The 21,337-nt window shown below is 41.7% G+C and overlaps 2 protein-coding genes across 2 annotated transcripts; both read right to left on the bottom strand.

The window, feature by feature from the left end:
- Positions 1 to 312: 312 nt before the first annotated feature.
- On the bottom strand, positions 313 to 1,661 carry clec3a (C-type lectin domain family 3, member A). Its single transcript, XM_067249138.1, has 3 exons — positions 1,537 to 1,661; positions 1,303 to 1,395; positions 313 to 733 (listed from the first exon to the last, which is right to left on the bottom strand). The coding sequence occupies exons 1-3, from the start codon at positions 1,652 to 1,654 to the stop codon at positions 336 to 338; spliced, it is 609 nt and encodes a 202-aa protein (XP_067105239.1). The 5' UTR covers positions 1,655 to 1,661; the 3' UTR covers positions 313 to 335.
- A 2,633-nt stretch (positions 1,662 to 4,294) lies between these two features.
- Positions 4,295 to 19,769, bottom strand: vat1l (vesicle amine transport 1-like). Its single transcript, XM_067249137.1, has 9 exons — positions 19,540 to 19,769; positions 18,890 to 19,019; positions 18,488 to 18,703; positions 17,723 to 17,865; positions 16,196 to 16,299; positions 15,274 to 15,329; positions 14,960 to 15,154; positions 4,982 to 5,065; positions 4,295 to 4,521 (listed from the first exon to the last, which is right to left on the bottom strand). Exons 1-9 carry the CDS (start codon positions 19,767 to 19,769, stop codon positions 4,423 to 4,425), a joined length of 1,257 nt encoding a protein of 418 aa, XP_067105238.1. The 3' UTR covers positions 4,295 to 4,422.
- Positions 19,770 to 21,337: the final 1,568 nt, after the last annotated feature.

The following is a 21,337-nucleotide window of genomic DNA, read 5'->3' as shown; positions in this document are numbered from 1 at the left end:
GTGCAGAAGGAATATTTATAAATGTTATAGTGAATGAAAAGTATGAGTGACATCAAGTAGTACCATACTCGATATGTAGATTAAAAAAATACCCTATCAGATGTGTCCCTATGCTTAATGTATAATACTTATAGCAATTTTCTATTAGGAATCTTTCATTTCAAAGCAACCCATAGTTGTTGTTAGATACATACAGAATTATGAGGCATTAAGGAGCTGGATTAGAAAGGTGCATTCAAAAGATTTGCAAGCCAGTGTTCGAATATTTCCAATGCATTTTAATAGCCAGCATGAATGATCAACAATCCTCTGTCTTTTTATGTTGGAGCTGGAAGTTACGGAATGATGTATTCACAGATGTATTTTTTCTGACTGCGGCAAACCTCATCATACCATTTCCCCTGTGCTACCACGGAGAGAACCACACAGCTCTCCCTCTGAGTCCCTGTGGGCTGCTTCTTGGAACGGTCCCAGTGGAAGTAGCTGATGGGCATGCTGTTGACATCCACATACTGGCCTTCCTTCACAATGTCTGCAACACCGATCCAGAAGTCCTTGGATCCCGGGGCGCTCCTCTTTGCATAGTCTCTCAGATCGTTGTTTTCATTGAGGTCACGCGGGGTGGCAAGGGTTCCCCCCTGGGCGATGCAGTCTTCATTGGCCTCATGGTAGTGCTTGGGCTCCTCAATGGTCAGATAACACTTCCTGTGAGCTTTGATGCCACGAAGACACACTGAAAACAGAGGGCAACAACAGTATAGGGCATTTCAACAACACCAAAACGAGAAAATCAAAGAATAAACATGAGACACAAATCATTGGAAATCTCAATGGTCTTCTCAGCATGGAGATTTTGTACTCAACATCCTTACATCCTTGCTATTACTAGTAAAACTCAGAAACTCCTGCCCTCTAGTGGTAACTGGTGACTGCACCGACTGATGACATGGAGAAAAGCCCCAGCAACTTTCATGGCAATGCAATGTAAAGTGACCAACAGTCCATCATATGATCCACTGGTCTAGTCAAGATCAGGACTTCCTAAAAGAGCAAAATCCAGCCCTGCTATTTTTGAAATAAGTCATGCATACATGTTTTACTTCCAAGTATACTTTGTCTAAATAATTATTAAATTCAACGGTCAGATTCATCTTTAAAAGGCATTCCAAGAGAAATGATTTTCACGAAAGTCTGTTTTGCCTCCTCCATGATGCATTCCTTTCCTCCCCTCACCACTTCCTCACCCCCCCCAGCCATAGAGCACTGTGTGTGAGAGAAGCCAGCTCAGCAGTATACCTATACCTGTTTGCAGAGCCTGAATCTCCTTCAGAGAGTTCACCTCCAGCCACAGTTTCTCCAGCTGGGACTTCACATCATCCTCATCTGTCGCCCGATCTCAATAGAAAAGTACACAATCAGATAGCCATGCTAAATAAGCACTGACAGAAAAGGGTCTAGTGAGTGGAGAATGTGTGTGTTTGTGTGTGTGTGTGTGTGTGTGCCGGTATGTGCAAGTTGTGGGTACAGTATGGTTACCTCTCTGTCGGGCTAGCACAGCCTTCCTGGGGCGAGATGGGCTGCTGTAGCCATGTTGAAGCAAGGACAGGCAAAGAACCAGAAAGATAGGGAGGACCAGGTAGACAGGACGTGCCATGCTTGAGGCCAGCAGATCCCACCGGAGGCAGACACACACTTTAAAACAGTGACAGAGGAGGCCAAACCCTGTGTGCAGCACCATATATATACAGCCTCTCTGTTTGCTCCTGCAGGACCTTGCCACCTATTGGTTCACGCTATGTAACTAAGCTTTTTTTTTCAAGCATCAGTGGGGCTTGAAAAAGCATGTGGAGTGACAACAATGATGTCCCTGTCTCTAGTCATTCATAAATATTTACCGGGGACAAGGTGGAATTCATTTAGGAGTTTTCCTTTTCATTTAACCAACAAGCCGTATTTTCTTAGACTGCAAATATATATATTACAGAATGTTCCGTAAAAGCAGATGTGCTGTGTTGAAGTCTATTTTGTACATGCTGAATACATTCTAGAAGATTGGAAAATGCCTTGATTGGCTGGATGCAAGTGGAGGCTCAGGCTACAGGTAAAATAGGTGATGACTATACAGGTGAGATATCAAAAATAAGAAGAGCAATGCTGCTAACCCTTACCGATATCATATTTCAATAACATACAGTTGTTAGTTGCATAATGCTTGTAAACAGAGTAGCCATTAGAGCCAAGGAAGTCCAGCTCCCCAGCTCCAGTGTAGGGGAGGCTATTTTTAGAGTGTGATGCTGAGTCGACGAAGGAAGAGAGGTGCGGTGTGAGAAGTGTTTCTGAGACTCGCAGCCTCACTCTGGTCCCAGGAACACACTCTTTAACACAAAATAGTTTTGCACAGTTTAAATAGTGGTTCATTTCTAAGATGACATATTATAGCTGAGTATTAAATCCAAATAATTTGGTGGTGACATTAATTCACAAAAATGAAGTGTTCATTTTGAGAGGGGACATGGGAGCTTGTGAATTCAGTTTAAACATCCTTGGCCCAAAACTGACAAATTATGGCAAGAAAAACACAAACCCGTCCAGAGTGCTCTACATAGAAATGTATTCATGTAAACAAAACTGGACTTCTACATACAGTACAGTAGAACATAACATAACACTAATACCGACAGGTAAACAATATCTCCATCTACCTATAAGCAGGCTGCAGTTACACATAGTTTCTTTTGTATTTCTTTAGCATTTTTTTTTTTTTTTACTTTTAAGGCATGTTAACTATTTATCATAATGACTTGGCAATGGGCACACACTTACACACTTCAAGTTACTCTACATTCCAGACCAGGAAAACACAGAAATACAAAAGACACAGTCAACATTAGATGGACCTATCCGCAGATGCTTTTTCATAGATTTGATTTGAAGTCTAGAATGTGAGTAGAATATCCGTGAAACATTAATAGCTTTCCTTATCATTTTACTAGTTTATAATTAATCTCTAAAGAGATTCATATGGATCTCTAAAGGATATACGATACATAAGTAGAGGTATGAACCATATCCCTACTTATGTAGTAGCTCAACTGGGTTAAAATACTGCTTTTCTGAACACTAGATCAGCTTTTCTGTTTAGTTGAGTTCTCCTTCAGTGGAATTCACTTGGTGAGGCATTGAACACTATACACAGGCACTAGCAGGTAAACTTGACATGGCTCCTTACACACATGGAAAATAACATTGACCCAAAAGTCTTCTCATCCTTACATGACCACAACACTGCCCACAGTGTCCTGACCACAACACTGCCCACAGTTTCTTTGCTGTACTTTCTCTGAATATGGGGGCCCAATCCTAAATTTATATGACTGTAAAACTATATGAAATGCAATGTTTTGATATTACCCAGCAGTAGAACCTCAAGATTCAGACTGAAATATGGATTCCGATGAATAATGTCTATGTAATGGGCACATTTCAATAACATATCCTCTGCATGACTGCAAACTTGTAGCTCAAAGGCACTGGTGATTCCATGTTGATACTGTAAAAGGACTGGTCCCTGATGATCAGGTCAATGTATTAAACAGCATTTAAACAGTGGCATAGCTTAGGTCCTCTCTTAAGTCATAGACCTTTAAAGTGAGTGGAGGGGGAAGAAGGTGACAGATGGCATTCTAGAGTGACTTTTTAGAACAATGGCAGCAAGTAGAGGGAAACTGCAATCTGCCGTGAGGCAGATACCACTGTGTATGCAATGGTATAGTGAGTGAAAAACTCTTTCGCTAGTAAGTCATCATAATTCAGGGGAAAGAAAAACAGAGTTATAAAGCTAGGTTTGCTCGTTCCCTCTCTCCTTTCCATCAACCAAAATGTGAGAGCAAAGCAATCTTCTTTGAAACATGTCTTTGATGCATTCAATGTCTCTCACTGTACTCTTCTGCACTAGCAGTTAAACAAATGTTTCTCTCTAATAGCCACTTAATAAAGCAATCACTTGTAAACACTTTCCATTCCTAACTGCTGGTTACTTGCTGGGATTGCAACAGGAAGCAAAGAATACCCAAGAGCTTGCCTCTGAATCTGAAGCATCTCTCAAGCACTGTTTTGGTCCGCAATAAAGTATTCATCATAACACTGCAGGAGAATATCACTTAAGCCGATTTTACAACCACGGTGTTGTGTTTTAACAGTTTGTTCTCATACTGTTTCTCCACACGTTACAAACCAAATGTCAGAGACAGACAATGGACGGACAGACACACGCGCGGACACACACAAACACACACGCACACACACTGTACAGTTTGAGTTGATGATGGTTGGTTCTGATGCAGGGGGGTCTGTGGTGGTATGACTGCTCTCCACTGCTCCATCGATGAGGGGGCCCAGCAGGCTACAGTGCAGAGCCTGGTCTTACTGGATAAAGGGCATGCGCTCCTTGTTGTCAATGTCCCCCTCGTGCTCCTCCTCCTCCTCACCGGCCTCGCTGGTCTCTGTACTGTCACTGGCCATCTACACAGAAATAGCTCATCATCATCATCTCTCCATAACTACCGGTAGGCTCCAAAACCACTGTCATAGCAGACTAGGTCTAACATTGTTGTTGATTGTCCAATGATAACATCAAAGCCAACTGCTGTTACCGTGACAATATTAATCAAACTGCTTTATTGGTGCTCATGGGTTAAGGAAATTATGTAAATAGTTGTAGTAACATTGTATTAATACACCTCTGTTTTGATTTTATTATCATGTTTGCTTCGCTGAGCACAAGGAGGTTTGACATTGCAGAGTCACCATGGAAACCAATGTTGACATTCTGTTCATTGTTAAAAGGTTCTGTCTTATCTACGTAACGACCAACATCTGCTCATGTCGCTCTGATTTGAAAAATGCCTTTCATGCATTCTTCACCCGATTTGTTCCCTGTACTTTTGAATCATGTTTATTAAAGCTTACAATGTACACTTACCAAAGGTGTAGGGGACTTCTCTACATCCAGAATGAGTTTTCCTATGTTGCCCCGGTCATGAATCCTCTGCATTGCTTCCTTTACCTGGGATATAAATACATTAACAATCAACACACAAATAAATACATATTTAAACAGTTCAACAGGTTTTTTTCTTTAAGTGGCGAGAATGCAGTTCAAGGCTCTGTACATGAGGTGGCAGTAGTGACAAAGATAGCAAAATGGTGATCGAGTTATGTGAACAAATGAAAGGAGACAAAGCAATCATTCTGTTGAGGGGTTGTGGGGTCTCTTCAGAACATTAGAATTCCATTGAGAACCATCTAGAGTCATTTACTTCTAATTTGAGAATCTTATCTTGCAGAGGGCGATTTTAAAACACCCAGATTCTTTACTTTATAGAGCACCCTGATATGTGTTCAGCACGCATACCAGCCAACCTCACAACTGAGGTAGTTGTGATGTAATTAAATACAGTCAATTGGCATAAAAGTGTTGAGAAATATTTTAAGAGGCTGAATGTAAGTAAACAAGTGTGTGATTCAGTGTTGGCTACAAGTGGCTACAAGGCTGAAGGTCATGTTCTCAACTGTTACAGACTGTTCGTTCTGCAGTTTGGAGATGTGAGAGGACACACTCAATACTCAATAAGCGTTAAGCAGATGTAGAGATGAACACATCCATGGTTTAGTCTTCCCTCTGAATGAATCACAAAACGTGAGGTTAGTGTCTAACTCTGCCAAACATGGAATGTGCACAAACGCATACAAATACCTAGAAAATCATATTCAACGTCATTACAGTTACAGGTGGCATTTTACCCTGGCTATACAACGCCATTTTCACAGTGCCGTATTTTGTATTGTGGGAGTCGACATTCCACAAGGCAACGGCTGCAGTGATGGAAAAGAACTCAGAACATAAGTGTCCTTCTCCAAGCCAGACACTGATTAGTCAATGCCTACAGTTCCACCATTCCACACCCCTTGGCCGTGACCTACAGATATTGACCTGTGTCAAATAAGTTGTAAGCTTGCAGCTTATCGTATGATTCCTGGTGAGAGTTGACGGGTTCACCAGACACTCAATACATTTCAGAGCAATATTTCACTGAAAGCCACAGACCAGAATGATATGACTAATGATCCAAATCCTCTATCTCAATCCAATTTTGACTGGGACCCAGCGTTGGGTAGCAACAGTAAGTATACGTGGACATGACAGACAGATGCTGCCATAAAGTCACATATTTAGCAGCATTTCAATGCTTTCTACCAATAGTTTATAGTTTTGGTTGATATTGTTCGTTATCATGTTTAGCTCTCACAGCAGACCAGTGTCCTTCCTGTAAACAGCCTTTAGACAACCGGCCAGCTGCTGTGCAGAAAGGGGGCATTGCCGATCGCAGTCTGCCCCTCTGTGCCTGTGCGATGAGGGTGATTGCTGCAGTATGCATCTATTACTGCAGCCTATAGCGATGCGAGCATAGTCAATTGCATTGTTGAGAGCAGTTATCTACCACATCTATGCAGGCATATATTGCACATTCTCCCCTGTCAGAGTACTGGCAAAATTGACTTTGAAATGTGGTTGTAAAGAGCCATTAAGCACTCATGAAAATGATTTTAAAAAAACACACACAATCTGTTTTGTAAATTTAAAAGGTTGCAATATTTCCATTTTTACTCAGTGGCACCCCTTTCCCCCAAGGGTTCAAAACTATTCAAATTAGTCACAGGTCATATCTTATGTCAAAATACACCTTTTTATTTCAGCTATTCACAGAATGCAACTGGGCATTTATTGTATTCTACCAAAGAACCATAATGGGCTCTATTACTTTAATAGCTCAATTGTAGGTTATTCATAATCAATCAACCAATTCATATATATATGTCATTCATACTTGGGAAAGCTGAATGAAATGGCTTTGAGGCAGAATGTTGAACTACAGGGAATTCACAAGAACTAGGGACTCCCATTGTAGACTGGTCTACTTTGGTGAGCTGGATTTGAGCCATGTACTGTAACTCTGATATGTGATGTTTAATAGAATTATATTTAATCCGTCTTATTTCTTCTACAATTCCAACAGAAAATCAATCCTGTATAATTTGGTTTGAGTATGCCGCTATTACATTTTCTCTTAATTTTTAATAAACTTTCAGAGAAATTTATTGTATATCTTCCAGACACAAGCACGATTTGTTGAAATGAGTATGTATGTGTGTTCATTGGTTTTAAATTTTTGTGTTTGTGTGTGCGCATTGTGAAATGATGAACATACATGCCGATTGAGTCATAATATGCCAGCGTTGGCATGATGAACAGTATTATATTCATGGGAAAGGTTAACATGATTGCTCTACCTATGCTATTCATTATTACTCTCCTGGATCTAATTCATCACTACATGGGGAAAGTTCAGTCCAAGACAGATGACAACAGTGAATGTCAGGAAATTATTTTCTCATTACGACAGACAAAGACAGGACACGCAATGCCTCTTTGTGACAATGCCATTGTTTCTAAAACATTGCACGTGTATAGGAATGAAAAAATCCACATTGAGGGCAGAAGTGGGTCAGGGACCTAAACTAACAATGATGGGGAGGTTTTAGTTTGCGAGCTGGTAGGGGGTTATTGTACTGCAGGCAACTCTCCAGGAACCAGTAATGAGGATCTGCCCAGTCTTAGCTGTGTGCTCCTGGAGTGGAGCCTGTATAGGACACCTCCATTGGTCTGTTCTCTACCAAGTCACTTCCAACTGGACAACCAACTCTTCTCCAGCACAAAAACAGCCTGAGTATCCAGCAATCTCCTCTCGCCCTCCCAGGCACACACCTTCCGAATCCACTACACCTCCTCTACCCCTGTAACACCCCAAAACATATTTGCACCAACTCCCATTTTAACCATTCTCCACTCCTAGCTACTCCTTGACAGACACACACCCTCCTTCCAAGTCAGAATGGTTGGCCAGGGTCAGCATTCGCACTAACCCACACCCCCAGAATTCTACTCCCACACACACAAGCAGTGGGCTGTCTGTTTACAAGCTTGCCAGCCTGTCTCCCTGCCAGCCAGCCTGTCTGCCAGCCAGCCTGTCTGCCTGCCTGTCTGTCAGGATGTGTGCCTGCACACCACTCCTCTATAATGAATGATGATGAATCTTTTCATGGGCTTTTGATTTTAGAGGACAGCTAACATGTCCTGCCAAAGTTCACTGACAACAACAGAAAGAGAAAGTTGCTGGTTAAGTTGGGAGGGAGCACATATACAGTATATTTTCTGAACACACTACTCTTTAAAACGTGGTATCATTGGTCCCATAACACTGTACTACACCTTCTGGAGGGCCACCTCTACAAGTTCCTGTAGAAGATTTCCAACTCTACACGGTGTAATGTTTGTTAATAAGGCCAAGGGTTCACACTGACTTCATGACTCAATGTCCTTAAAACACACTGCTTTTTGCACTGCACTACACAATCTTGTACCATTTGTATTTTTTGTAATATTTGTATTTTGATATTGTAAATTACTGCAACTTATATTTTATTTTATATTTTATTGTATAGTTTATTTAAATTCTAATTCCACTTAGTACTGCTAGTTATGTACCCTTAGTATGGTTAGTCCTCATATTTAAATGTCATATTCCTATATGTTTAATGTTTGCACCTTCCTGCCAAAGCAAATTCCTTGTCTGTGCAAACTTTCATGGCGAATAAAACCCATTCTGATTCTGATTCTAAATACATAAGGAACAGTTCATGAAGGCCCTCACAGACATGGCTAACAGAAAAATGCTATCCCAGTGTCGCTGTGGTCTATCAATTTATTAAATCATAAACACAGCTTTAGTCAGATATCCCTGAAATCATTTTGACATTGATACCTAAATCTAACACACATGCAATGTGGTGGGAGACTGAGGTGGATTACCATTTGTGTTAAGTCATGTATTAGCCTATGAGCATCACATGGTCCTTCCTAAGATGCGTGGTTAGTTGATAAAAGACTTGGCCTTTTTCAGCAAGCAGCTGTAATGTGAATGCTTAGCAGGGAGGCGCTCCTCTGAGATCGATAGAGGCAGCTCCTTAATGACCAGATATCATCTTCTGCACCGAGAAGAACAGCTCACATTGTCCCATCCTCCACACGCATTTCACACACACACAAACACACTCACAGGATATATATATATATAAATGTTTGTAGGTGTCTGCTGCAATTATCAGATATCGGAAAGAGCCCTGTCACAGAAGCAGGAGAGCAAGTAATTGGGGCTGGGTGATACCAGTACCTGTCATATGGTATCACAAGAGAGGACTATGGTACAAATGAGTGCATTTCAAATGAGATACATATAAAATAATTTATATACACACCTCAAGTACAATTACAGCGGAATCCTGCTTATTTTTATTGGCAAGTGGTAAAGCTTCTTCTGAACACCATGAGAACCGTTAAGGAATCTTAATCAAGTCAGTAGCTAAAGATTCCCAGGAACAATCAAATTCAATCGGGATTCTCAGACCTGCAAATACCTCCTTTAATCAGTTTACGATGGCCAGAGCGTCTGTCTGTGCTCTTTTCACACTATTGTTCCACAATAACAAAAGAGGGTTTTCACTGAATGTTCCGGCAGGGCTGTGGTCTAGTAGATGTACCCATGCAATTTAGGCTTATCAAGTTGATGTCAACATGACAGGGCTCTTGATAAACAGTGGACCAAGACTACTACATAATACTACGTATTATTTACCACAAAAATACGGTTGTGACAACAGTTGATATCTGTCATGTCAAAATGAATGATGCTGTTGTTGAATGAGTCTGTAACTCTCCCAAGCTCCCAAATATGAGGCCAAATGTGCTCGCATTTGAGACTCTGAATACATTAAAAAAAATTACAAATGATTTAGTCTTAAGCATGACAAGAGGGGAAAATAATGCATTATCTTTATTTAATTATTTATTTAGATGTAGTAGTACATCGTACTAGTAGTGCATCTCTTCTTAAGTCTCTTAAAATAACTAATAATTAATTTTCATGAATCTCTCTCACAAAAGAATGGAGTCATCCACATCTTTATCTCCGCGCAACAACATTTACAAGAGGAGAACACAGGTTCCAGCTCCAGCCCTGGACATGCCAGGGGTTTCAGATCCTTCTAGCCTTAATGACGAGAGACAGACAGACTTCTGTGTTCTTTACAGAGCTTCAGTCAGGCCTCTGTCAGGTGCAGAGTGATTACCTCAGCCAGCACAACCAAGGCCAAGATCACGCAACATGTGGACCAATTACAGTGTCCATCGGAAAAGCTGCAGGAGGCCCAGAAAAGCGGGGGTTGAGGGGGTGAAAACAACCATTTTCCTCTCTGCCGTAAACAGACATTGTAAAGCTGTGAGGGTAGAGACAGTAACAATTCATTCGTGAAGCATATTATGGGGATCTTGCTGCATAGCATACACACAGGGAACCGTGTGTCAATCCCCTCTCTGCCAGTGAATCCAGGCAATCGAACATGGCAGTCTCAGTAGAGGTCTTTCTTGTCTCTTAAGAGCCCATGTGCTTCCCACAAATGCGGCCCGGCCATCTCATCCGAGTGGTCAGTGAGACAGCCTGGTCACTGTCCTGACACTGCGGCCTTCACTGAGGTCTGCCACGCATTCTGCTGCCACGTTTACCACGTTCCAGAGCAAGGGCCTGCGTTTCCATGGCAACATGACCAAGCTTGGCAGGGTGAGGAGATGTCAGAGCTAGAGTGATATATGTAGGGCTAATTCTGCAGCACAGTTACATGACAGGAGATGACACTGCAGGACACACTAGAGCACTGTGTAGGGCCAGAAGTTCCCTTACTGCAGGTGTGCCATGTCAAGGGTCTTTCTACTGTCAAAACAGGCTTCATCTAAGAGCTTGAACTGGAAATAATTCTTTAACAACCAGATGTATCTGGAAACAGTTCCAAGATTCAGCACTGGGACTTAAACTTCCAAAAATAATTGGCTTCCAATTTAAAAAGTTTAACTGTGACCACCTAATGACCTGACTTTGTTCCCTCAATAAAGGAGAAATAATTTCACTGCAGCCAGACAGCCAGCCAGCCAGACAGCCAGCAGACCATCTAGCCAGCCAGTCAGCTAGTAATGGCCTCATGGACAAAACACGTTCTGAAAATTACACTAAAGTGTTGGTGAACAAGTGCCGCTAAAAGGATAGTAAATCAGGTGTTTCTGCAGCCTTCCGAGTCCTGCAAGGCCTGGCTCGAGGGAGAGGAGAGCTGAGCACTCAGGATGCACAAGAGCCTCTGAGGTAAATATGGTTGACTCTGTAGGTGTACACTTGTGTGTAAACGGACAATACTATTACAATCCCTAGACAACATACAGGTGCATAGTGTAGATCTTTCATCAAAATGGCATTAGTTACAGTCATATAAGAAGGCTTTAATACCACCAGTTAGTTTGCTCAAGGTGAGTGTATGCCAGACATACTGTAATACTACTTCAAAGTTCTTATTATGAAGGTAAATTCTCATTTCCTGATACGTCGTCAAAGGCAGACAGAGCTGCAGGAGGTGGATGCAGCTGTGGAAGTCTATGGTACGTCGGTGCATTCTTCCAATATCTCTCTTCCTTCTCATTTGTGTTCAGTTCTGGGGCACTGTGTCATGCCCTCCACTTCAACCTAGTCCATACCAGGCTCTCTCCCCTGTGTGTGTGTGTGTGTGTGTGTGTGTGTGTGTGTGTGTCTGTCTGTAAGTGTGTGTAAGCATGGCTCCAGGCGCCAGTGATCCAGACCATGTCTTCCACTCCACTTGCTTTGTCTACACACCTGAGGTTCATCAACTCAACAGTATATCTACTCCGGTTCTCCAACCACTCACCGCCACCCCCACACGTTGTGTCACACATCAGTTTCCTTCTCGGCAACATCGTAGGACTTAGTCTAATTCGTAATTGTGACTGAGTCTGTAGGAGTTATCACCTATCATACAGTTTCACTCCCCGGGTGCCTACCTGTCTTGTTTGCCCTGCCAGCCCAGCCCTCCTGCCTCTCCCATCTGAGTCCTCTCGCTCTGATCCCCGTAATGTCTGCTTCTCTACCCCATCAGTACAGGAGAGCATGTCTGTGGTACTCAGGGAGTAGCATGGGTATGGCATGGAAGATTGAAACATTTGGCGTCAAAGCCAATCTTCAAAGCAGAAGCTGTAAAAAGCATAAGAAATCTTACTGGGGTCTTCTGGGCTGAATCAGATACCAGCGGGGCTTCCAGGGCATAGTGGTTTATATTCACTGTGCGATTGATATATGGCTTTGAACAACGTCTGTGTCTGGAGTTTGAAGCTAGGTGGAGCAACAAAATGTCCCCAGGTCAACAAGATATGTCATGAAGAGATGGTCCATGAGCTGCCTTTTCATTGCAGACGATAAAGGAAGAAAGCAAACAATCGTAGTGCAGCCGCAGGCTCCACAAAAGCTGTCCTTTGATAAATGCAGCTTTCCAAAGCATCCAGATATTTATCTTCAGCCGAGGCCGGAGGGGCATGCAGAGTCCAGAAAGCATGAACACCGCACAGGTAATAAGATTTCCATTGCTGGGAGACGACATTGCCAACTAATTTCTCTCCCCCCTCGGGGTCTTGTATCATGTGATCTCAGGGAAAGACGGAACGACTTCAGCCAGGCTCGGTCTCATTGTTCCAACACTTGAGACTCTCATTCAAACCTCTCCTTCTCTCTACAGTAGCTAGAACAATTACTTTGTCATCGACTCTTTCTCGGTTCTCTCTCTCCTCCACGCACACTGTGTCAGCTGCAATCTGCACATGATGAGCAGAGTGGTTGAGCTCTCTACAGTAAGGAACAATCTAACACAATAGAGTAGAGGCTTCTGTTGGACGACAGTGATACCCACGCCATGCTGCCAGGTGGCCTTTCCCCGAGCACAGAGTAGTCTACACTAATTCTTATGACTCTCAAGGGCATATTCATACATAATGTGACAGTTTGAGGGAACATTTAAGAAATAAATAATATTCGACCAGCTAAAATGGAAAGGTTAGGCTGGGTGCAAAGAAACAGCGCTTGTGCTGCATTCAGGTGACAGAACTCAATTCATCACTCGCCAGACTGTGTCTTCTGACGCAGGGGCACAAAGACAGATCTGTCAGGCAGAGTCTTATATACACTCAGGAGTCATTTCACTGTCAACAGTATCTAGAAAGTCCACTAAGTGCAGATAAGTGTCTTCTATTTAAGAAACAATATACACGAAAAGTATTAAATGTCCATTTCTTTTTTTTATGTTTGCATGCCAGATGCTGTAAAGAACTGGAAGCTAATTGTGTTATTTGCAGAAGGAAGACATTAAAATGTTTAACGCTCTAAGAGCCAGCAGGTCCATAATCAACCAATTTGTTTTCTGATGGACACTTATGACAAGCAGAGTATTTTTTTTGCTTTCCCACAATGAGTACAAAGAATAATGGAGGTGTATTTTGTAATGAAAAATAAAAAATGATTTACAGTGCCTGCCTTTGACTCTGAGGTAAAGATATTTTAATACATTTGGTAAAGAAAACACCTTGGTCACTATATTTTAGGTGAAAAAATATTTTTAATTTCTATAGCTGTCTGATCATTTACAGCACCCATCCATACTGATGTGAGTTTGCAAGCTAGTGGTTGAAAGGCACAAACTTCTGACACCATGACAACTAAGCAAATGGGTGGGGACTGGGAGTCAGTAACTTTCCCATTATGTTCAACATAACTGCACTAGGATGACTGAGAAAAACAAACCAAACCGCTATTGAAGTCACTCATTTATGCTAAATAATCTGTTTAAAAGTATACTGTAAATGTAAAAAGAACAGCACCAATCCACATAATCACCGTCTGACTACGCATACCCATTTCAGAAGGAGATTGAGATACTTTGGGTTTTCTCTCTCTTAATTCTACCATAATTAGCAAGGAATCTTGTTAAGTAGCATTAGTGCTAAGAAATAGATGAATCTCAGTAAGGCCACCTGCTTTAGAGATAATTCAAGACCTTCATGCCTCAGCTCAACAAAGAAAGAGGCTCAATGGAAGTTTGGATGGAAGGTTTTGTAAAATATTTCTTTATAAAAATTTATATGGTGAAAATCAGACAGCTCAAAGAAAAGCCTCCCTCATTCCTCTCTACAGGATACGCCAATTATATTTAAACTTCAAAAACCGAATGATGCAAGAATCGGTCGGCAGGCAGCAATTTAAGATCAAAAATGGAAGAACGAAACAGAAAATAACTACATCTAATGTCATGCCTCATTGCTTCATCTTAACTGTTTGTACCCAGATACAAAACCAACCTGTATCGTTAAGATGTGAGTAGAGTTTATTTCTGTAAAGAAAAGTCCAAACTAATTCAGGCCCTCTGTAATCCACCAAGCAAGCATCTGAAGACAGACACCATGACCTGCCCAAATATAAATGTCTCATTTGCGTTTGTTCATGAACAGAGAAGGGTGTGATGGTATTCCTCCAAAGGTTTTCAGTCAAACCCAGACAGAGAGGAGCAGAGACTTTGAATGTACAGGCAGAGACTTGAGAGAGGTGATTGATATATATTGAGCTGTGTGGGCGGGATGGGGGAGTGAAGCGTAACTGTTGTGATCAAAGCATGGTTCAGCACTACAAGCCCACCTGCCTCGTGTGTGGGGGTGGGGGGTGGGCATCCAACGACAGATGACAACTCCTCACAGCTCGGATTGGTGACAAACAACAGATGACACTCCATCCGAGATGTTTACACACACCACCTCCTCTAAAAACCCGGCCATCCTCCCCCCTGTCATCTGTGTTACCTTCGTTTCCATGTGGATTTGGGCACGGTGCTGGGAGCGTTCACAGACGGGCTGTGACAGACCTGTCAATCAAACAAGATCCACAAGGAGCAGTTCAGGCATGGGTCCTACCTCCTCTAACGCCCACAGGGAGTCCACCAGAGGCTTGATCTTCTTTTGGCTGTAGAGGGCCATGAGCTTCTCCACAACCGTCCTCACCAGGCCATACCTGCCCTGCTTGAACAGGAGGTTGAGGAGCGAGAACCCAGCAATGACTTTGTTCTCCTCGTACAGTTTAATGGGGTTCACCTTCTCCACCTGCCACCACTGTGGAGTCCAAACAGACACACAGGCACACCATTTGAAAACACTGTCCCTATCCGAATTTGCGCTACTGTTTGCATAATAATAATAACGGATTGACAGATAAAGCATCTGTGACTCACAGATTTTGCAAAGCTGAAGAAACTCTTTGTTTCCCCGGTCACCATGTTTGATGAGCCTGAGAGCACAACAACAAAAGACAAAAGTGTACAGTGAGGCAGCGCTGCTATGCAGACTGCTGGGCAGTAAAGGGGATTGTGGGGGAGTAGTGGTTGGCACCGTCCTTTTCCCTGGCGTGCCCTGGCACATTCCCAGTATCACACTAGTTAACTCTACCAATGATAATGCCAATAATTTATTCACACAACATGATTTGTATTACAATTTTGAATGTCACTGTCAAATCAATTCAAATCAAAATGTATTTGTATAGCCCTTTTTACAAGCAATGTCACAAAGGGCTTCACATACGCCCACTGTAACTCTAATGCTACATTATCTCGGGGCTGGGCAGACTTCCGAGATTAAGCATGTTCAGATAGGAAGGCAGAGCCAGAGAGTCGCTGTGTCTGGTATTAACACGGCTGAATTTTGATCAATTATTTATCAATTAAAATAATTTTTCAATTTCCTCCTGTGTCAAATGAGATCACCAGGGTCACATACATTCACTATAACCTGCTGGTGAGTTGTTTCATTCAGATAATAGAATATTATGCATTCTCGGCACATGCAGAAGAAAAAGGTCTGACAAGCTTGGGTCAATTTCATGTTCAAAGCAGGACAGACACATTTCAGGTAATCACCTAAACATGAATAAATAATGTTATTTCTATGTATTTGCTGCCTCAAGACCAAAATGGTTCATTTAAGATATACTGTATAAAATATACTGTACATCACTTTATATCAAGTATGTCCCACACACAAACACTGAACATTTGTATTGCATACCATAGATATGTGTGTATCGGACACTCAGAATATAAATACCACATAGACCACTAATTAGGAAACCATGTAACAAGTGCACATATCACCCACCATACAGTATGTATGTTCCCAGAGGCTTAAGTAGGCCCAGGCCTTTCCCCGTGTTTTCACCACACAGGCAGTCTAGGACGATGTCCACCCCCTCCGGAGAGATCCTAAAAGACACAGGAAATTCAATGAGCTGCTCCTTGTTTCCCGATTAGAGACAAGCTTAGTCAAAGGCCTCATGAGCAGCCAGAAAATAAATGAGTTCATCGGCAGTGTTCATTAAAATGCTCTCTCAAATACCATGAACAAATAGACAATGAACAGTAAATGAAGGAAAGTTCCTCAAAGATCTAAGGCAGTGTGTGCACAACAGCACTCATTTAGAGGTACCAACATGTAAGAATGAAAGGCATGTGCTAATCAAGGCATTCTACTGCCTGATCAAGAGGGTCCTAATGCCTTCCTTTCTGCCTGGTGGCCCCACGGCTGCCTGCTTGGCTAAACTACTCAGCAGTCTTGTGATGCCCTTGGTCTTGCCTATTGTAAAAAGTAGGCCTTGAGACCAATTTAATTTTGCTTTGCTCTTGATCCTGAGAGGAATGTTGGAGCCAGAGAGATGAAAGGATTATTAATCTGCCTTTCTGATAGCCCTAAATTCATCACCATTGTGATATGTTCTAAAACAGTACTTTCCAAAAGGGGAATTAAGGATTAGCCCCCTTAAGAGGAAACACAGCTCAATAGATAGAATAGCTAGACTCCAGTGTTGAATTGTTATTTATGAAAGAATCATGTATAGACCCTCGTTCAGAACACGACTAATCTGACTTGTTCGCTTCTGGCTGGATGACTCACCTCACCTCACAGCACACTATCACTGTTCCGAATCGTGGCACATTTAAGGCAGATTGGACCTCACTAAGAGGTTTACTTCTGAAATGTATTACATAAGGGTAGACAGCAATCCTCTGTATTGCGATGTATTAGAAACCCGTTAAAACAAAATGTAATCTGGGAATATTCTTTTGAAAAAATACCAAAACAATTACCTGGAACTGCTCTTTAAGCTATCTGAAGATATTGAATGTTCAGGACAGCCAGTCTAACACAATAGTCCTGTATCCTTTTGGTATTTGTAAAGCATCTAAGCTCTTTATTGATTGGTTCATTTTTCTAGTTCCCCAGAGCCCAGCCTGTTGCAGGTTGATCAGGCTTTAGAGAAGCTCGGGGTGCTCCACCCCACACAATGCTGTTGCTCGTGGAGACGAGCTGTTTGTTGCCATGGGGACCGCAGCCACACAAGTCCAAATAAGGCATTGGGTAACATCTGCATCACCACTGAGGTGATGCAGATGCCACGTTATCACATTATCACTGTCATAGTATAGCGACAAAATATGTCTACATCACAATAATATTAACCTATAATATTCAATCCTTTTTTAGACAATTGGATTTCCTTAGAAACCCAATTACCACTAATATGTATACCAACTAACTGTTCATTTCTTAAACTGAGTAAATCCCTATTGTGGTATCTTTGTCCACAAGGCAAAATTACAGTTGATCAAAAATTTAAAAAAATCCTACTTTTTAACTTCTTGTACATAATCCAGGTTTCTGTCAAAGAGGTGAGTCACCGAGTCTTTGATGGCATCATGTTTGAAAGATGAGGCGGTCCCGAACACAGTGACGTTGGGTACAGTGGAACATAGCTGAGCCACAGCTTGACCCTTAAAAAAAACAGACAATCACTGCAAGTCACCGGGCGGCCACAGAGGCAGCGCTGTTTATACTGGAAGAGGCTAATCCAGACACCTGTCCATAGACCACCCCATAGTTACATGGCTCTCTTTGAGCTTTACCACATTGTTGTTGTTTGGTTTACAATTGAATTTCCTTTCACACATAACCACAAAGTCCATTACCTAGGCTTTGCATGTATTATTTGAATAATGGTCCACCATATCTAGCATGTCCGCCACAATTCAGAAGAATTTGCAGTATTTCCTAAATCTGTGTGAAGTAGAGATATACATCTGGCATACAAAGTGATAGTTGGGCTACTGAAAAGGATGTCACTTTATCGCTAAAACATCTTTTGTGTGCAAGCTAAATCTATGTAGCACAGACTGTGATCTTTGTGATAACAGTCACAGTCCATTACCTTCAAAAGCTAAATATGCCACTGTTGGTATCTATATTAACACATCAGTGATATGATTTCCAAAACAAGCTCTTTTTATGTCTGTCTGCCTCCCCTCTCTCTGTTTCTCTCTCTCTTTTCCCCTCTCTCTCTCTCTTTCCCTCTCTGTCCGTCTCGCCCCGCCCACCTTCACTGAGACGCAGACTTACCACGCCCCCGCCTGCCGAATGGACCAATACAGACATGCCGTCCCGGAGATTGGCGACCTCGAACAACATCATGTATGCAGCCACAAAGTTTACGGAGAAGGCTGCTGCCTCAGGGAAAGTCATCTCATCAGGGATCTTATAGACGCAATTCAGAGGCGTGCAGACCACCTCTGCCCAAGCATTGTAGTTCACAAAAGCCATCACCCTGTCCCCTATCTAGAGACAGGAAAATTAGTGTTGAAACATGATATATAGCAAAGGTATGGTTAGATGACAAAGTTAGATGAAGGTGCTTAATTATTTATTCTTGCAGGTGAAAACACATAATTTCAGATGATGTATTATCTAGAAATATAAGTAGGCTCCACATAGTATGATTTACCACACTGCTCCTTGACTTACCTCAAATCCCTTGGTGTTTTCCCCCATTGCCTCCACTATTCCAGAACATTCAAAACCTGGCACCAGTGGAGTTTTTGGAGGATTGTCAATATTTCCCTGCCGTACCATCAGGTCCAGGAAGTTTAAGCCACTGCAACATTGCATTTATTATGGATTTAGCTAAATAAATTATGCTGGATGTGGGTTTTTTTTCACCATAAGTGGTGAATCAAATATGCATCCAGAAAATGTTGAGTCAAATTCCAGAAAAGTCTAGTAAGGCTGCATTCTCAAGGCCAATATGCTTCACAAACAATACCATTTTACAAAGCTTGACACTTGGAAGACATAGGCTACTATTTGCATTCATTGTAGCCTATAGGCTATTATTGGCAGATGGCTACTAATATAGTTCGCCACACTGAAAGAAAAAACTAACGCCGCTTAGAGACTTCTGTTACTTTTATCAAGTATGCTTTTGCTTTTCATATAATTGCTTACATTTCACTAAAGTTAAAATTGAACGAGGCTGTAAATCACTACCACTATCTTTTCCAGATCTGTTCTAAATGAAATAACCTGTAACCTAAACGGAGTAGCTTACCTGCACAAATGCAGTATGTTGCTTATGTGAGCGGTACCATAATTTGAATAATTCAATAAACATTTACCATGCTTTGACACGAATTTTCACCTCTCCCTCTTGAGGTTCGGGCATCGCCTTCTTTGTCACCCGGAGTTTGTTCAGACCACCGAAACCGGCCAAAATCACGGCTCGCATTTCTTTGGCACCTCCAGAAGATACCGCATTTTCTGCTTCTTTTGCACCATTCTTCTCTATCATGTGCTCAGTTTCCTCCATCATCTCCGCTCCTTCTTTAGCCATGTCGGTAGGCTTCATGAGGTGGAGGAGATGCAGTGCTGACCACCTCCTTCCACAGCAAGTTCAGAATACGCAGTAGCTATTGCCTATACTGTTCCTGTTCCGTAGCGACTGTCAAGCAGCAAACTCTGATGCGAATGATCAGAGATGACCTTCTCAACAACGGCAGTGCCATTTAGGGTGTACTGAAATCAAATTACACACTTGCATATCTATGTTAATAGTTATTCATTAATGAAATAACAAACTGTTTGTTAAGATCTGAAATGTGCTATGATGCTGCGGCATGACATGACTTAAAGCCTAATTCAGATAACAAGAATTGCCACTCAATGTCATATAGGCTCGATAGGTTCGATAGGCTACAATATTATTATTATTGACAGGCTATTTCCTTTAAAATTATGTTTCTCTTCCAATACGGTAGCCTACTGTGTCTAGTCTACACAAGGAAGAGGAAAGTTCGCCATCTGCTGGTGAATTTTTAAAAGTAGGGTGAATATTGGTAAAGTGGGAATCTGATTCAGAATCAAGTTTAATCACCAAGTAGGCTGTCCACAACAAAGAATTCCCACGATGGTGTGCAGGCGCATACAGTAAACAAAGGGTAAAGTGGGACACTTAAGGTTGATCTTCCTACCTTGTAGTAATATGTATTTTAGTAAGAAATAAAAGTGCTGCAGAAAATCTAGAAATGTGTTTCAAACATTTAGTTTTGTTACCAACCATTTTGTCTCTATCTCTGTCTTGGTAAAGTGGCACAGGGTGTTATTGGTAAACTGGGAAAGCTAGTCATTTAAAGGGGGTCCATGTTCCCTTTTATTGTGTTCATTACGGATTTCCATGTCAACAAACAATAATGATTGCAATTATTAGTAGTGCTACTTTGGGATAGCCTATAATTTACTTCTTATCAGTAACTCTAATGTCAGAAGCTTAAAATGTATTTCAGGATAAAACGGTTCGACAGGGAGGAAGATGAGAAGATGAAAATATGACAAAAGGACAGAGCAAGAGAAGGTTGAATAAGAGGAGTGACAAAACAAAATTGTTCATGCATATTACAAGCAAATGAAATAATTAAAATATATGCATTGAAGTAGGCCTACCAGCCTCTGAGTTTTATTTATTGTAGGCCTAAGAAATTAAGTGTCCCACTTGCAATATCACATAAAAAGGTGGGGTTTGGACAACAGAGGCTCAAAGAAGGGTCACCCTTCGTTTGAGCCTTATGAAAAGTTAAGGGAGACTTTAAAGTGTAAAGACTTTAAGCTTTTCTTTTTTCGATCAATTAAATAAATACAAATTAATTGGTGTGCGAGAAAGCGTGATTTACAAAGAGGGCTTGAAGCAAACAATGCTCGTCACACAATTAGACAGTAGACCAGATGCACATAATGCCACTAAAACCGAATCCCGGCCATTTCTGCAAATTTCGCAAATTTTCGTCAAATCACATTCTATTTTCTTTTTGTTTACAGCTTCCCTTAATAGCCTATAGGTATTGTTGCATGCAGTATGGTTACAACATGGGACATAGGCCTACTACTTTGTCATAACACAGTGTCTTGGATTTCGGGACATCT

The sequence above is a fragment of the Osmerus mordax genome, chromosome 13 (assembly GCF_038355195.1).
Source record: "Osmerus mordax isolate fOsmMor3 chromosome 13, fOsmMor3.pri, whole genome shotgun sequence".
NCBI lineage: Eukaryota > Metazoa > Chordata > Actinopteri > Osmeriformes > Osmeridae > Osmerus > Osmerus mordax.
The sequence above is the reverse complement of the archived record's forward strand: the minus strand, read 5'-3'. Positions and strand labels throughout refer to the sequence as shown.

Bases quoted from the DNA above. Each gene is read 5' to 3' on its own strand.
- clec3a (XM_067249138.1), bottom strand. From the start codon at position 1,654: ATGGCACGTCCTGTCTACCTGGTCCTCCCTATCTTTCTGGTTCTTTGC. The intron at 1,396-1,536 runs GTAACCATACTG...TTTTCTATTGAG, and splicing joins TGTGCTAGCCCGACAGAGAG to ATCGGGCGACAGATGAGGAT. The intron at 734-1,302 runs GTATAGGTATAC...CTCTGTTTTCAG, and splicing joins GATTCAGGCTCTGCAAACAG to TGTGTCTTCGTGGCATCAAA.
- vat1l (XM_067249137.1), bottom strand. From the start codon at position 19,769: ATGAAGCCTACCGACATGGCTAAAGAAGGAGCGGAGATGATGGAGGAA. The intron at 18,704-18,889 runs GTAAGTCAAGGA...TCCTGTCTCTAG, and splicing joins AAAACACCAAGGGATTTGAG to ATAGGGGACAGGGTGATGGC. The intron at 5,066-14,959 runs GTAGGACCCATG...TTTATATCCCAG, and splicing joins CCCTGTGGGCGTTAGAGGAG to GTAAAGGAAGCAATGCAGAG.